Source organism: Protopterus annectens, chromosome 6.part0 (genome assembly GCF_019279795.1).
Source record: "Protopterus annectens isolate FY-2018-M chromosome 6.part0, PAN1.0, whole genome shotgun sequence".
NCBI classification, from domain to species: domain Eukaryota; kingdom Metazoa; phylum Chordata; order Ceratodontiformes; family Protopteridae; genus Protopterus; species Protopterus annectens.
Window position 1 is genome coordinate 1,538,165,143 of NC_056737.1, and position 16,949 is coordinate 1,538,182,091.

A 16,949-nucleotide genomic window follows, 5' to 3' on the forward strand; every position below is an offset into this window, starting at 1 on the left:
TACAGAGGTCAGGCTGACTGGGCTGTCCTGTCAGTGTGCACATTTCTGAATACAGATGAGCCATCATTGTATAATATTAAGTAACTAATGTAAATCAAAATACACCACAGATTACTCTCTGCCTTTGCACCACTACAATATTGCCAGTGCTATGCAGACCAACACCTGGCATTGATAAATTCTTGTTTAGTCCCTGACTGTACTGTTGCGCTCTTTGTTCAACAGTTATGTTTCTGATGCTTCAGGAAAGAAACATGCAGACTGAAATGCAGTGTATGCATTTATTTTATTTTATTTTATTATATTTTATTTTATTTTATTTATTTGTTAACAAGGTAAGCCCATGAGATGCAAGTGTCCCTTTTCACAGACAACTCAGGAGCATTGATGTTAAGTGGCTTGCTGAGAAACAGACATTCAGCAAATAGGCGGCTGAGGAACTAAATTGCTAGACCACAATAAGCAGCTTGTTAAGCGCTCACATTCTTAATCATCTGTGTTAAAATTGAAGTTACGTGTTCAACAGTATGGAACATAATTCTATTCATTTGAACAATTTAGCACAACATTAGAATATGAACACTGTTGCATTTTTTTTTTTTACAAAATAATGTTCACACATCATTGTATATGAACATTTTATATAACAAAGATTTATTTGGAGCATAACATTGGTTATTGAACTTATATCAGTGGAGGTGGCTACTACCAAATGAGAATACACATTTTGGGCGTTTTTTTTTTTTTTTGTATTCTTTATGTTTATTTGAAGGTGTATTCACTGAGTTTGGATTTAATGAAACCACGAAGCACCTGCTGGCACCATACCTGTCAGCTGTCCAAATTTTTGCAGAATGTCTGATTTTTGACTCGTATTTTTGGTGCATTTTACAAAAAAATTGTAGTTTTCTGGCAAATCATTGAGGACTGAAATCAGAAAATAATGACATACATTTGATTTTCATATTTCATATCCTTCAGAAAATTCATGTTAATGTAAAATATGTTATTCTATCAACTTTCTAAGTTTATAAGAGCAATATTTAAAAAGTGTCTCTATTTTTGGGCTTTTGTCCCCCCATTATTCATGGCTTTGTCCAGATTTCTTGTTCTGAGAGGTTGAGAGGTGTATCTACTACATCTGTAACCAGTATAATTCCACACAATTCTTAAAGATTATTTAAATTTCGGAACACTATGTCATAGTCAAACTGAGGCTGTGACTGACCATTAATTTCCTTTCATGACATTCTGTGTTCTTTAGCGTGTATTTTTATTTGAAGAAGTAATTATACTTTTTATTTTAATTTCAGGTGAGCGAACATTCAAATGTGATCACTGTGATGCCACTTTCAAAAGGAAGGATACCTTAAATGTTCACATCCAGGTGGTACATGATGGACATAAGAAGTACAAATGTGATCTCTGTGATAAAGCCTTTGTGACTCCATCTGTGCTTAAGAGTCATAAAAAGGTAAGTGCTGCTAAAATCCTAATAAAATGTTGCCGAGGGCTAAAAACTATGTAGTGTCTATATATTGGAAGGTTGCCACCTCCATCCTTTATTGCATTCCTCCTGTTGTCTTCTGGCTTGCGTTTATATGTATGCCATGCTGCTTCCAAGTAACCTTCTTTGGAAGGCATGCAGAGTATTAAAAGCTACATTTCTATGACGAATGCGGTGACTGAAGTAACATCAGGTTTGTTTTCTGCTATGATATTTTGGAGCTTACATTCGAGTGAGTTTCAGAAATAAGTGTGCACACCAGATCCAGTGCATCTCTGCACTGCTTGGGACTTGTAGAATTTTGATGTCATACTCGCTCGCCCTCTGTGTGGACTCTGCATGTCCTCCCCGCGGTTGGGTAGCGTTTGAAAGACATGCGTGCGTAAATGGGGGTGCCTTCGTTGAAGGTTGGGCGTCGAGCTGGCACCTCGGCGTTTCGTAAAAATCTACTGCCAATCATTAGCGGACCGGCGTTCCGCTGTGGCGACCCCTTACCGGGAAAAGCCGAAAGACAAACAAACTTGCTCGCCCTCTTACTGCTTTTCCATTTCTCTAGTGCCTGTTTTCCTATCCAGGCAAGGCACTTTAACCAGTGTGGGATCCTTTTCTTTACCCCCCACATCAGCCCACCCTGTAGATCTTGATATTCATTCTTTCCATTCTTTAGTTTCTTTTCATTTTCTTTCCTGTTCCCACTTTGGGGTTTATGCTCCCCTCCAGTCATACCAATAACACTATTTGGTCATCTCTCCCCAGCATAACATAAAATCACGTTCAGATTTTTCACTTGTAGATCCTGATTTGTTCATTGCAGTTATCACAGTGACTGGGGTTAAATGGTTAATTATTATTTCATATTGTAACGAAAAATATTGAGGACCATTTATGAAGCAAAAAAAAAAAAAAAACTTCATGTTGAAAACAGGCTGAGCATGAGCAACAGTAAACCATACTCTGTAGAATGCTTTTTATTTAAAGTACATCTGAAAGGTCATTAAACTGAAGAAAGCTAACTAGCTTTCTCTGTAATTTCCATTTAACTTCCTACCTGCCCTGACCATGACAGTTATAAGAGTGTATGCAGCTAGCAGAATCACCCTACAGTTACAAGTTTTGAATGAACAGTGTTCCAAGGGTTTGCTTCAGAAACAATTAAAAATTGAAGAAAAATGGTTCTCAGTAATATTTTTACCATGCTACTACAGATTTATCGAAGAATGTAATTGCAGGTAATGCTAAATGGAATTTGTTAGACTTGTGATTTTTATCACTTGTGCTTAGATATTTACCACAAGCACTTGTCACTGCAATACTGACTTTTAAATTAGAAAAAAGTCACCTGCCAAAATGTCATCTCTGAGAAATTAAATGCAAAAGTAATGGCAAGTCATGCCTTCCAAAATGTTGTTCTGCATTGTATTGGTGGTGGCTTGTTTCTCAGACTAAATCACAAAGGGGACCAGAAACTGTCAGTGTCATGTGCACTGTCCCAAGCCCCTCCCCAAACAATGATGTCCTTTCTTGTTTACAACTAAATGAGTAGTGGGCTCTGAGGAAGGTGCTAATTATTCCCTCTCAGTCTCCCTGTCTTTCTCTTTCTCTGTCTATATTTGGCACCATCGGTTGGCTCGTTCTGTTGTATGACAGTTGTTTTATCGACACAATTTGATCAAATGAATAGCTAATGAACAGTTGTGCAACATCACTATAATACCTGTATTGGGGAATATGCTCTTTCCCCAACCTTGATATTGTGTGATCTTGGAGTTGGAATATTTAAGTAGTGGGGGAAGCAGGGGGCAAGCTCTGCAACAAACATTGAAATTTAGTTGCATGCTCCAGTTTTATTTCTCAGAACATGTGCTGTTTAGTGTCAATTGTTTTTGTCAACATTAAGGATGTTGAAGTTGTTTGGTTTCAAAATTAGCCAGTACACCCATGTGTGCACATATATATATATATATATATGCCAACAGCAGATATAAAGAAGGAAGTAACAGAGTAGGCTACATTTAAAACTTGTTACTGTTTAACTGATAATTATAGTTAGTGGCCATAACCATGACATATCCATGTACTACATGTACTGCAGATATATGTATTATGAGAGAGAGAGATAAGAAAGAATACGGCATGAAAACATGATTGATGAAACTTATAATAAGCTCCAGAGGTTTGAAAAGATTGACAAGGAATTACTATCATAAAAACATAAGAACTGCATATTAAATGTGTACCACTAAAATGAAAGTACTGCATGTAATTTGTAATTTGGTACATACCTAACAAAGGTGTGTGACATACAGTTTTCAGTAACAACTGATAAGGTGGTAAGTCACACCACACTAACAGTTCCATTTTGCCAATACTTTTTCAGATACCTTAAAGATATTGTTGTCAGATATGTATCTTGTAGTATGGGATACCTTTTCCAAAGTGTACTACCATGTATGGGATGACAAGAATCTCAACATCTGTTCTTTGTTTTGGGGGGTCACACTAACTATCTAGTTGTAAGTTCTTTATTTATATTGTGTCAGAGTATTAGAAAAAAACAGAAGAATACTCCGGAATGTACATCAGTTTTAGAGCAAATATTAACAGACTTGAAGACAGTGCCTGGATAAACTGCAGCAATCTGAAGTTAAAGAGCTAAGCACTGGAGTGTTCTACACTGCTGTAAACTGTACAGTGATGCCTTTCTTACTATATTTCAGATTTACACAAACCTTAGAACATGCTGACCTTTTAATTGCTGAAGTGACAGCATCCAGACCAACCCACCTACAATCTGGGATGGCCTTATGTGAACTGTCATCCAAGGTGAAGGGCTCCATGGCCCCCTTACTGCTCACTGTCCCCCAACACCCACCCACACACACACACACTACACCTTCCATCCCTAGTCACCCCCCAATGCTGGCCTATTCACATCATCCTGATTACTTTTTTCTTCTTCCTGCATGCATTCAGTCATTCATTACAAACTTAGTAAGACTGCATGGGATAACTGGTGGAAAGAACTGTATTAATCCAGGGGTCTATATGTAAAAAAAAATCTGAAACCTAATACCGAGAAAATGTATTTTTCCAGCCTTAAGGGTAGTAAACACTTTAATTAAGGAAGAACAAACCAAAAAAAAGGGGGGAAACTAGTTGTACAGGAATTATATTGCCATACAATTTGCTAAAATAGACCCCATGTTAAAGATAACTTTGCATTGTTATTAAAAAAAAAAAAGCAAGAAAACAGGATTCAAGCCAGTATTGCTTCTTTTGCCTTGTCAGATCTATAAATAACACATAGTAAATACTTTTCCATTTCCATGTAAAAAGCTATGTAAGTTACAATAAAGGCATTAATCAAAGAACATTTACTCAAATCACATTTAGTGGCAGTGATTGGAACAGTAGTACATACATAGTTTGCATGTTTTATCATGATTGGTGCTGTTCAGTCATCTAAGTACAAAGTCAGTATGTGTCTTGCTGATAATCAGTGTACTAGGTATAGTGTTAGATAACAATGTAAATATTTAGTCCTGCATTTTATTATTTACTATAGTAATATAGCAAAAACAGATGGTAGTGAGTCACCTCTGTGTGAAATACTGTGATGCTAAAGGGGAGGACCAACGTGGTTATCCGAACTCAGAAAATAATTATGCTGCTAAGGCAGAGATGTAATTAGGACTTGGCAACTGTGTGTGAGTTTAGGAAATATTTGAGAAGAGAGAATATAGCCACTTGCCCTCAGGGTTGGTACCAGGACAAGCTAAAAGAAAAAAGTTAGGGTCTGTGTCTGGGTGTGTGTGTTAATATATATATATCTATATATATATATATATATCTATATATATATATATATATATCTATATATATATATAGGGCTACTTCACGACTGAAATTTCATTTGACTGAGACCAAAATACCTAATTTTCAAACTGAAATACAATGCTAAATTCCAAAATACTAACATGTAAACCATAGACATGCACACTTACAACACCAGTGACTAACTATTTCCAGAATTAAAAACTACTTATGTACCCTCTTAACAGAAACCGTACGATACAAAACCAAACTAGGTGGGGGGCTATGCCCCCCCACCCCCTAACTATATATAGGAACTCCAGGACCGCACTACAGTGGGGAAAAGGCCATATACCCTTTACTTATCTTACAGTAATCTACACGATGCCACTACTGCTGGGAATGTACAAAACATCTGCCATATTACTTGAGATACTTCCTACAAAAATGTAAACAGACGTACCCACATTTAGAAACAATACAACACCACTTTCTACATGACTATCGGTATTCTGACAATCTGCACTATAGTTACAGTAATTCTTTTTATCACAAGTGAGTCACAGGACAAGGGAAACCCACATCATATCTATGTCTTATAATTCAGTATAATGAGATTCAGTCAAATGAGTTTTCAGTATTTTGAAAATTTGGTATTATGGTCTCGGTCAAATGAAATTCAGTCATGTGAAGTAGTCCCATATATATATATATATATATATATATATATATATATATATATATATATATGAAACATTTGTACATAAACACACATATTTTTTATTTTATTTTACATTTGTTGACTGGGATAGTCTGACTGGATGGATGTCCATTTTCAGCGGAGGCCCGGGGAGAAAAGCTCCAAGGTAAACAGATCCAACATAACATGTTACAAATTACAAATGGAATATTTACAGTGATTACAAAAGCAAACAAGATAACAAGTTCCACAGGTTAGAGTTAATCTCAAGTGAAAGTCTGGATTAAATTACAGAGCAGGCTGCTTGACAGCTTTTAGACATTCTAGAGGAGAGTTAACCAGGCTTGATACAATGACAGAGCCAGTTTAGTCCCAGGTGGTGTTTAGTTTGAGTCTAGTTTTAAATTGACCTAGAGAGGAAAGTAAGATAATATCAGCTGGAAGAGAGTTCCAAGATCTACCTACAGAGTTTGTGAAGAGAGAGTCACCGGCTGAGTTGCCAGTTTTGCACATCTGAATAAGAAGTCTGTTAGAAGATCGCAGCAGTCTAAGGTGATAAGATTTTTAAGTGCAGGGGTATTGTCTGGGTTGTAGAGGATTTTATGGGCCATAATCAATTGGTTATACTGGATTAAACTGGGTAGTTCAAGCCACCCAAGCTGGTTTAGATTGATGCAATGATGTGTCCTAAAAGGCAACCCAGTGGCAAACCTGGCTATGTGGTTATAACAGATTGAGAGTTTGTTAAGGACAGTCTTGTTTAAATTAGAGAGTAGAGGGGATGCATACAAAAGAGTAGAAAGAAGTTGAGATCGAGCTATGGCAATTTTGGCTGGAGGGGTTAGGAAAGCTTTTATTCTGTAAAGTGTCCCTAGTTTTTTATTGATGGTTTTGATCGATTGGTTGACATGTAGGTCGAATTTTATATTATTGTTTATAATGACACCTAATAGTTTAGTAGAGGGGTCAGGGGAGATTATTGTGCCATCATTTGCATTTATGGTAAAGTTAAAAGCAGTAGACCTTTGTGTCGGTGCAAATAACAGCATTTTAGTTTTTTGGGATTTAATATCAGACAATGTTCAGAAAGCCAGTTTTCTATTGTGTTAAAGGTGGTTTGGGTAGCTGACCATAACTCTGTTGGGGATGTGGCCGAGCAAATCAGGGTAGAGTCGTCAGCGTATTGGATACAACTGACTTTTGGGATGACAGTATTCATGTCGTTAATGAAGATGGAGAACAGCAGGGGCCCTAGTATAGAGCCATGTGGTACTCCAAGGGTGTTAGGTAGTAGGTTAGAGAGTTTGTTCTGCCAAATAACAGCCTGCTGTCTACTACTCAGGTAGTATTTAAACCATTGAAGGGCTTTAGTATCTAGACAGAATGTTTGCAGGGTCTGGATTAAAAGTTGGTGATCAACCATATTGAATGCCTTGGAAAGATCCAGGAAGAGGGCTAAGGAAATATGATTGTTGTTACGATTATGGTGTTGGTGAAGGCTAGTAGAGCTGAGGTAGTGCTTGGGTGAGGTCGGAAGCCATGCTGGGTGTCTGCCATGAGGTGATTCTGGACTAGGTGATGCATGAATGGTCTATGAATACATTTTTCCATAATCTTTGCATGTTGAGAGAGTATAGCTATTGGCCTGTAGTTGGAGAATTCAGTAGAGCTGCCTCCTTTATAAAGTGGGATTACATAAGAGATTTTCCAGATGGTGGGAAGGGAATTTTAGCTTCTACGATGGTACGATTGATAAGTATTGATACAGGATTAGCAGTAGCATCAGCTGATTTTTGCAGGTATTCAGCAGGAAGTTGGTCAGCAGAGTGTGTGGTGGGTTTTAGTTTTCTGATAAAGGTACGGATAAGTGACATGGCGACTGGTTGGAAGCTGTAAGAGAATAGGTTTCTAGGGTTGGTACTTTCCAGGCTAGGGGAGCTAGGAGGTAGTTGGCTAGCTAGGGCTTGAATTGTCTCGGTAAAGAATCGGTTAAAACTGTCTGTATCTACATGTGTGTGTATGTATGTATGTATATGTATATGTGTATATATATATATATATATATATATATATATATATATATATATATGTATGTATACATATAGACATTAGTACATATAACATATATATATAGGCAGCTAACAGTAATCTTCTCCTTGTCCAGCCTAGTGAGTGGGGCATCAGTGTGCCTGACTGTTGAGTCACCTATTACTAGTGTATTAGGTATGTTATTTCGCCTTAAGGGCTGTGATTGTGCGGTACATTTATTTTGTGTTTTATGTGTTGTCTGGTTTGTGACGGGAGGTGCAGATTTTGTCTGTGTCTGCTTTGGAGCTCTCTGATGCTTTTGCAGGTTTTTATTTAGATCCTCCGAGTATGATTTCATGTATTTATGTGTATTTTTTGCCAGTGCTGGTTTAGTAGGTCTGTGTGAGGCTGGAGGTGTGATGCAAGTGTTAACCTTCTCCTCATGACTGTCTGTTCCAGTCTTGGGTGGAGAGACCTTAGCCTCCAGTTTGACTGTATAATTACATCTCTCTCATATGTTAGTGTTTTGTGGTAGGAGGAGAGGGCTGTCTGTGTACATGAGGCAGTTGTAACATTGCCTCAGGATACCCAGATTCACCAGCTGGACTGGAGAGTACACCTGAAGTTGCCCTTTGGTCATGCCTGAATAGTAGGGTGAGCTGCTTAGTCGCTTTGTTGGTGAGGGGTGGATAAAGAGCCTTGCCCTGCTGGGCAGTCAAGTGTTGGGGTATATTAGTGCTTGCTATTAGGTCTGAGCAAGTACTGGACTGTAGGATGCCTTTTAAGTGCTTAGGTTGAGAGTTAGACTAGTTTCAAGTGAAAAACTGAAGAGGAGACTTAGTGGAGCCAGGAATAATTTGACCCTAGCTAACCAGTGCTGCCCGAAACACAAAACCGTGCAAACGTGGTTTTTAAACTACTAACTTCTGGGCTGGAACCACTCCTCCAGGAACAGATGGCTGCTCAAAGTTCCCCTCTCTCACAGGTGAACAGAGAAACTTCCCTCTATCCAAGTAAGGTATGGATAACTCAGAAACTTGTAACACAGCCCTGAATTCAGCACTAGCCTGAAAACTGGACTATACTAGCTTAGAAAGGCAGGAAACAAGAATTTTTTTTTTGAAAAGATAAGGCAAAAACAGTAAAAAGTACACTTAAAACAGCTTTAAATGACTACAAGCGATCAGAAAAGGCTATTTCACTTTAGTGTGTAGCCTACAACATTTAAACAATTTATTTAAACAAAAAACAACTTTTTAAAAGTGCAGGCAGTCAAGTAAGTACAGTGTGTGAAAAAAACAAGCTTTTAAGTCACAATAAGTGCTGGAAAATCAGCGTTTAGGCGGATTAAGTTAAGTACAGCAAGAAAATACAGAAAACTGATACTCAATCACTCCAGAGTCTCTCTTTTAAGCTAGAAGGCTTATATCATTTTAGGGCTTTCTAGTGCTTTCCAGTAGGTTAGTTACAGGAAAGATGGGAAACAAGCCAGATGTGGTCTTTTAAACCAGAAAGTTGAAAGAGATGGACAACTTCCCAAATGGTCAATAAACTACAATTCATGGGCCAAGAACCACTCCTCTTGTGGTAGACAGGCTACCTAGTACTTACCACCCCCACTGATAAGCTAGAAGGCTGCACTCCCAACGCAAAGGCTTGGGGGGCTCAGAAGCTTACATACAATCCTGGATACAGCAAATCTGTACCTGGACTTAGACTAGTTACGAGAAAGGTGGGGATCAAGCGCAAACACGGGCTTTAAAAACAGAAAGTTGAGAGAGATGGAAAAAAAATGCCCAAACGGCCAGTAAACTACAATTTCTGGGCCAGAACCTCTCCTCTTGTGGTAGATAGGCTACCTATTGTTTACCACTCCCACTGATGAGCTAGAAGGCTTCCCTCCAACACAGAAAGGCTTGTGGGGCTCAGAGGCTTACCACCAGTCCTGGATACAGCAACTCTGTATCTGGACTAGGCCAGTAACAGGAAAGGTGGGAAACAAGCGCAAGTGCGGGTTTTAAACCAGAAAGCTGAAAGAGATGGGAAAAAACTGCCCAAACGGCCAGTAGCTACAATTTCTGGGCCAGGAACCACTCCTCTTGTAGTAGATAGGCTACCTAATGCGTACCACTCCCACTGATAAGCTAGAAGGCTTCCCTCCAACACAGAAAGGCTTGGGGGGCTCAGAAGCTTACAAAGAGTCCTGGATACAGCAAATCTGTACCTGGACTAGACTAGTTACAGGAAAGGTGGGGAAGAAGCGCAAACGCAGGCTTTTAAGCTAGCAAGTTGAAAGAGATGGAAAACTGCCTGTTTGAGGTATGATGGGGAAGAAAGAGGTACTTGGGAATATATTTTCTGGGAGTGCAGTGGATTGGCGGACTTTAAGGATTCCCTGTAGGATGCACTGTCTATGATGCTGGGTGGGTAAATTGGTGTGACAAGGGAGACAAGTTTTCTGAGCTATAATTCAGAATCGGAATTGCCTAGGCATGGTAAGGCCTTGCTGTGTCTAATTATGGTGGCTGCCAAAAAAGCAATTGCTAGAAAATGGAAATCAAAAACTAAACCAACTGTACTAGAAGTAGTGAATATGGTAACAGAGGTAAAACAACTGGAATTGAGACCTTTGGAAAAGAGTAGGAACAAACTACACAGGAAAAAATGGGAATTGTGTGGACAGTACATACAGGGGAGGAATGAGGTATAAAAGAAGGCAGGACTTAAATGAGCTACATAATGTTTGACTGAAAATGTGTATGGTTTGTGATGTAAAATGCTTGCCACTAGGATTGTGTCAGAGTGATTTGTTTTCATGTATATAAATGTATGATTGCTTATGTCATAAGTGATGGTTTAAAAAAGCTATTTCTTGTTTAACAAAGGGACAGGAATTGAATAGTGTATGTAATGTTGCTTAGATTATATGATATATAGCAATGTATGTGAAGTATAATGCTTGTAAATGTTTATTTGTTAATAAAGTTTGATTTCTTTTGTATAAATGTAAATTTGCCTATGTCACAAGTGATAATTCAATAAAGGTGTTTTTAAAAAAGTGTTTGTGTCTATAATGGCTGAAAGAATGACAAAAGTAATGCCAAAATTGATGCATATTGATCAGTGTGGCTTTGTGGAGGGGTGGCAAACATTTGACAGCATTAACAGAACACTGATGATCCAGAGGGAAGCATAATGTAAGAAAATATCACTGTTGTTGGTGGGTCTTGATGCAGAGAAAGCATTTGACAGAGTAAGCTGGGACTTTATGAGCAGGGCAATGGAAGCATTTGCATTTCGTGAAAAAAATATAAGATTTATTAAGAAGCTATATGAGGGATTGTAGGTGAAAATTAAAGTGGGTGGGGTCCTCTCTGCTAATTTCTGCTTGAGCAGAGGAACCAGTCATGGGTGTCCTCTTTCTCCTTTATTATTTGCATTATATTTAGAAACATTGGCAAAGAAAATAAGGGACCCAGAAATTCAACGATATATTTGGTATGCTAGTCAAGAAAAGCTGGGTCTATTTGCAGATGGTATTATTTTATACCTGACAAAACCAGAAAGAGACATTACAGTTTTGTAGAACATTTTGAGATAGTTTCAGTTTTTTTCAGGATGCAAAATTAATAAAGGTAATAGCGGTAAATTATGTACCCACATATGAACTGGTTCAGAAATATCCATATTTATGGAGACATGATAAAATGAAGTATTTAGGAATATTGATTAAAAATGATTCTGGTGTGGCAGCTAAGGGTATGTGAGAAGAGACTAAACAAAAGATAATACAAAAATTGAGAAAACTGAAGCTTTGTTATATGGATATGGATAGTAAGATACAAGCAGTTAAAATGTTTTTAGTCCCATTAGTCTTATACACACGTCTACTGCGGTGGTGGTGCTGCGGTAGCGTTGTCACCTCACAGTTAGACGTTGCCCATTCGATTCTCAGTTAGAGCGTCTTCTGTGTGGCGACATGCGTGAATGGGGTTCCTTCATTGAAGGTTGTGCGTTAGGCCCGGCAAGCCAGCACGTAAAAATCTACTGCCAATCATTAGCAGACCGGAGTTCCACTGTGGCGACCCCTAACAGGGAAAAGCCAGAAGACACAAACAAAGTCTTATACACAGGTCTGGCATATTTTTATCAACCAGAGGAGAAGTTATGGATACCAATTAATAAAGACATGAAGGACTTATCTGGGAGGGGAATATGGCAAGAGTCAAGTGGGATAAGCTGATTCTTCCAGTAGAACAGGAGGGATTGGGATTACCTTATTTGAAGGGGTATTGCAGAGCTACACAGTTAAGGCTCCTATGCATAGCACAAGCAGAAAACTATAATTCAAAAAGGAAAGGGATGGTCATAAAACAGGAATACCTCAAGAAACAAGGAAAGCCTGGGATTTTGAATACAGGCATTTAAGGAAAATAACAATAACCATAATATATATCTATAAAGTATTGGAAAGTATTCTAACAACTAAGCCAACACTGGAATGGAGAAAGGAGATTCTGCCAATAGTGATGACTGCAATTAGAGATAAAGACAATAGGCAAGAGGGGGCTGGAATTTATTGATGAAAACTGGCAAATGAACCAGGGTATTGGGAGCAAATAACTAGAGAGGGAAAGATAATAGAATGGGAAGACACTAAGAATTTATTTGGACTTGGCTAGGCTTGCTTAGGCCCTTGGGTCGATAGCCTAGTACCTACCTATGAACCTATGAATATATATATATATATATATATATATATATATATATATATATATATATATATGTGTGTGTGTGTGTGTTTGAAAGGTTTATAGCTTGTAGCACCACCATCTTGCTGTTTATAAATTTGCCTCACAGTGCCTGTCTCATGGCATGCATGTTCGTGTTGTACTGCTCTAAGATGACTTCATCCACATTAAATATTGCACAAGCCCTTGGCTGTCAGTGTAACTGTACACACTCCTGTACTGGTTAAGTTGCACAGGACACGCAGTCACTTTTGTCCCGTACTTGTTTGTTTGGGAGCACTTCATAACTCTTCTCATATTTTAGGGTTAAAAACTACACATTTCCTAGTAAGTGCTGTTCTACAATGTCTTTTTAATGTTTCAAATTAGGAACTGTAGTACCGTCTGGATTAAAGTTATATGGCATATTGTAGTCATTTGAAAGTATTGCCAGTCTGGGATGGAAATGGTCTGCCATACCTGCTTTTTGGAGAAACAGGGAGTGGTCTCCCACCAAGTGTCACTAGAACAGAGGTAGTAGCTGCTATTTGGCTGCCTTTAGAAAGGTGATGTGATACTTAGCGAGCTGTGCATGTTTAATGTACCTTGTTCTCATTGCATGTTATGGAATCAGGTTATGTTCCAGTGGTGCAGGTCACATGACTGGACAGCAGCCAGTGGGACTATTGGGGAGGTGCCGTGGTAGGGTACTCAGTGCTGGTACTTTTATGTGCTGTTGGGTCAAACCCCCCCCATTCAAACATACTGTTTATGTATGTTTGTTGCAAGCATAACTGCATCAGACTTGGCAACCTTATAGTTGTATAGATTTACTGCTACTCTGTTTCAGTACAGGGTTGCATAACTCAGTCTGACATTTCCTTAAAAAGTTCTTTGGGAAGTATGGGGTTCCTTGTGATACTGTATGGATCTCATAACCAGGAGACTAAATATGTGAAAAGGACTGTGTATAGTAAGCCTGTGGTTGTGGTACCTCAAGTTCTTCCTCTTATACTGGGGATCAGTGATCACAGTTAGTATACAAGAAGCAGTGGTGTTGAGGTCACAGACCCCCATGCTGGGTGGGTGGGGTGGTTATAAAGCTGTGTTTTTGTGGATGCATTGTTATTCTTTCTCATTTGAACTTTAATATTTGTAGTTCTGGACTTGTTGTTATAGGTAAAATACTTTCAAAAGGAAGACAAAACTATCATAACACTGAGTTTTCAGTAGCACTTAACTTAGTTATTGGGGATATAAAGACATGGAGATGCTTTTGTCTTCGTATTATGTGTAATGTTTTATGTGTGTCTATAATCAGAGTAATAGCATGTTTATGTTGTCCAAAAATGAGAGCCTTATGGAGAATATACATGTTTTTTTAGTCCCAATGTACTCTAATCTCTGTATGTCTTAAATATATGGTGCTTTTTTCTGTGAACGTAAATCATATGCATCATGCCTCTTAATTGTCCAGATTTATACCTCATATTTTTGGTTTGCCCCCCATAAAATGTGTCATTTTCTGGCAAATGATTGAGGATGTAATAATGACTTACATTTATGTTTCAGGCTTCATATTATTCAGATATGCATGTTTATGCAAAACCTGTTATTCTACCAACTTTTTAAGTTTATAAGGGCAGTATTTAAAATCTGTCCCTGTTTTTGAGCCTTTGTCCCACATTATTTTTGGCATTCTGCAGATTTCTTTCACTTAGAGGTTGAGAGGCATGACACCCATACTTTACATAAACTGAATGTTATGGAACTTTGTAGACTATCTTCTTGTAAGGTCTGGGAGGCCTGCATTGGTGCATACATGTAAGAGGCAATTTATCAAACACTAGTAGACATTTCTTAGTAAAACTGCATAGGGAATTATACGTGAATAGTATGGTTTCATACAGTATCCTATATGCTTCACTTTTATTCTGGATGTTGGTACTTAAAACCTGATGAATGGTAAATTGGTGTTAACTAACTTTCCCATTTCTCCATACAGGGATTTTTAAATGTTAAATATTCCCTTTGGCAGTAAATGTTTTCACTCTGGATAAAAATAGATAATTTAATATTGGTGTTCTGCTATATTGATACAGACATGCTGTAGGCAAGGAATTTGTTTCCCCACAGTGAAAAGAAATCATAAACCTGTCCTATAAACTACACATTGTAGAGCTTTGCAAGCTGCCGCTCTGTTAGCTGTGTGCAAGAGCATATATGTACGAGTCAGTATCTCAAAGACTGATTGATATTTTTAGTAAAATATTCAGAAAATTATATATGAGGACTGTACTATCCACTTCAGTTAGATTCTGGTTCTGTCTGGTAGGGATAACAGCCAGATGAATGTACAAGTAATTTTCCCTTGTCATTACTATGAACGTTTACAATGGCATACTTCTTGTAGCAGAAAATGTCATTTTGGATTTTTAATTATGATGTTATGCCAACTCAGTACAGGAAATTTGTGTGTGTACATTTCATTTCCTATATAGAGAAGAAGGCATATGCCATTTGCAAAAGCTGAATGTTATGAAACTGTACATACTGTTATGTCTATAAATTGCCTAATTTGCTATTTATATAGAGGGGTGTAGCTCAAGAGCTGTTTTTTTATGTGGCTTTTTGGTTGGAGTAGTTTTTCCCATTGACTTCAGTGTGTGATATTAGTTGCCTAAGTTTAATGTGACTTTATGTAATTTGGTGGTAGGTTGGTAGCCTAATGCTGTAGTATTTTTTGTAATGTCATTTTCTAATAAATTTTAGTAACACGGTAAATGTTTTTTTTTTAGGATTTGTTAGCTTTGTAGCTTGGTTACATTTTTTATTTGGTGGATAGTTAAAATCTATTCCATTTTTCCAGTAGTGCCATTTCCTGATTGGCTAGTTGTGGTCAGTGGTTTATTTTACAGTCTTTTCTTTTTTGGTTTACCTTTTTTCATTCTCATTTTAATATGAATGAATTGTGTTTCTGTGCATTAATTTAGGTTTGTGGTTTTAATGTTATTTTTAGGAGAGGGTTGTGTATATGTTTTAACTTCTCCCGTCTTGGTGTCATACAGGGCTGCGGCTTTTTGCTTGGCTTCCATGACAACCCAACCCACGAATCCTAAGATTGCACCTTCCATGTGCAGCCAGAGTAAATCTTCACAAGCCAGGTCCTTACATTCTCAGAAAGGTGACCTTGACAGTAGCTCACTTATAATTCTGGGGAGTGAGGGATCCATTGGGGTGATGCTGGTCAACATTCGTACCATAATCTGAGTGGATGGCCTGAAAGGCTTCTGGTCTCCACCACTAGTTGAATAGACTTCGGGCATCCCCAAACCCTCACTCTAGGATAGGAGAGCTTGCTGTCCGCCACTTCATTCTGTTTCCCAGTTTGGCCCTAGTAAAGCTGCAGATCTGTTCCTTAACTCACTTTAGCAGTGGAGAAAGTGGAAGCCCTGGTCCTGTGCCATCAAGCGTTAAGTTGTGTATATTTTGCATATAGTGTGTATGTGTTAGATTACAATGTAGTACATGGAAAATGCGGTCCAGGCTTTGTTTTTTTATTTTTTAAATAGTTGTTGATTTGAATTCTGTAACTGTTGTTTTGGGCAAGCTATGGTGGTTTGGAGTTGTGTAGGTTTATGTTTTGTGTGTTTACTGTATGAAAGTTTAATTTTGTTTAGGGGAATTGTAGCTTAGATGACATGCTAAGGATATATCTATAAGTCTATAAACTTATTATGACATATCAAGAGTGTAGATACAGTTTTGATACTGTGTCAAGGGTGGAGATAAAACTTGAATTGCATTCAGATTCATATTGCATAGTAATGGACTTTTGAATGATTTGCAGAAACACACAGGGTGGAGGAGATTGATTGACAGACACTAGTTGCTCACTTAAGCAATGGTTTGCCTTGCACAGTATGCAGCACATATAAATGAATGCATTATATTACAGAAATGATACAGGGCTATTGATGCACAAATAGAGGGATTAAAAAGAGTCATGATTCATAAACATCAGTACAGATTTTAGCACACTTTTTGCACATCTTTATGCAGCAACAAAGCATTCTGGAAAAAAAAAAGAATTACATCTGACAGACATGTAGATATGTTGATAGTGGCAACAGTTTGCATTCAGCAGCATTTAACTGCCTTTGCCCCAGCT

At 38.0% G+C, this 16,949-nt stretch overlaps 1 protein-coding gene across 2 annotated transcripts in view; it reads left to right on the plus strand.

The window, feature by feature from the left end:
- Positions 1-16,949, plus strand: part of PRDM5 (PR/SET domain 5) — a 2,968,604-nt gene that overhangs the window by 1,869,698 nt on the left and 1,081,957 nt on the right. For both annotated transcript variants that reach the window (XM_044074997.1, XM_044074998.1), the window contains one exon: positions 1,314-1,474. In XM_044074997.1, coding sequence (XP_043930932.1) covers positions 1,314-1,474 — 161 coding nt within the window. The remainder of the gene's footprint in view (positions 1-1,313; positions 1,475-16,949) is intronic.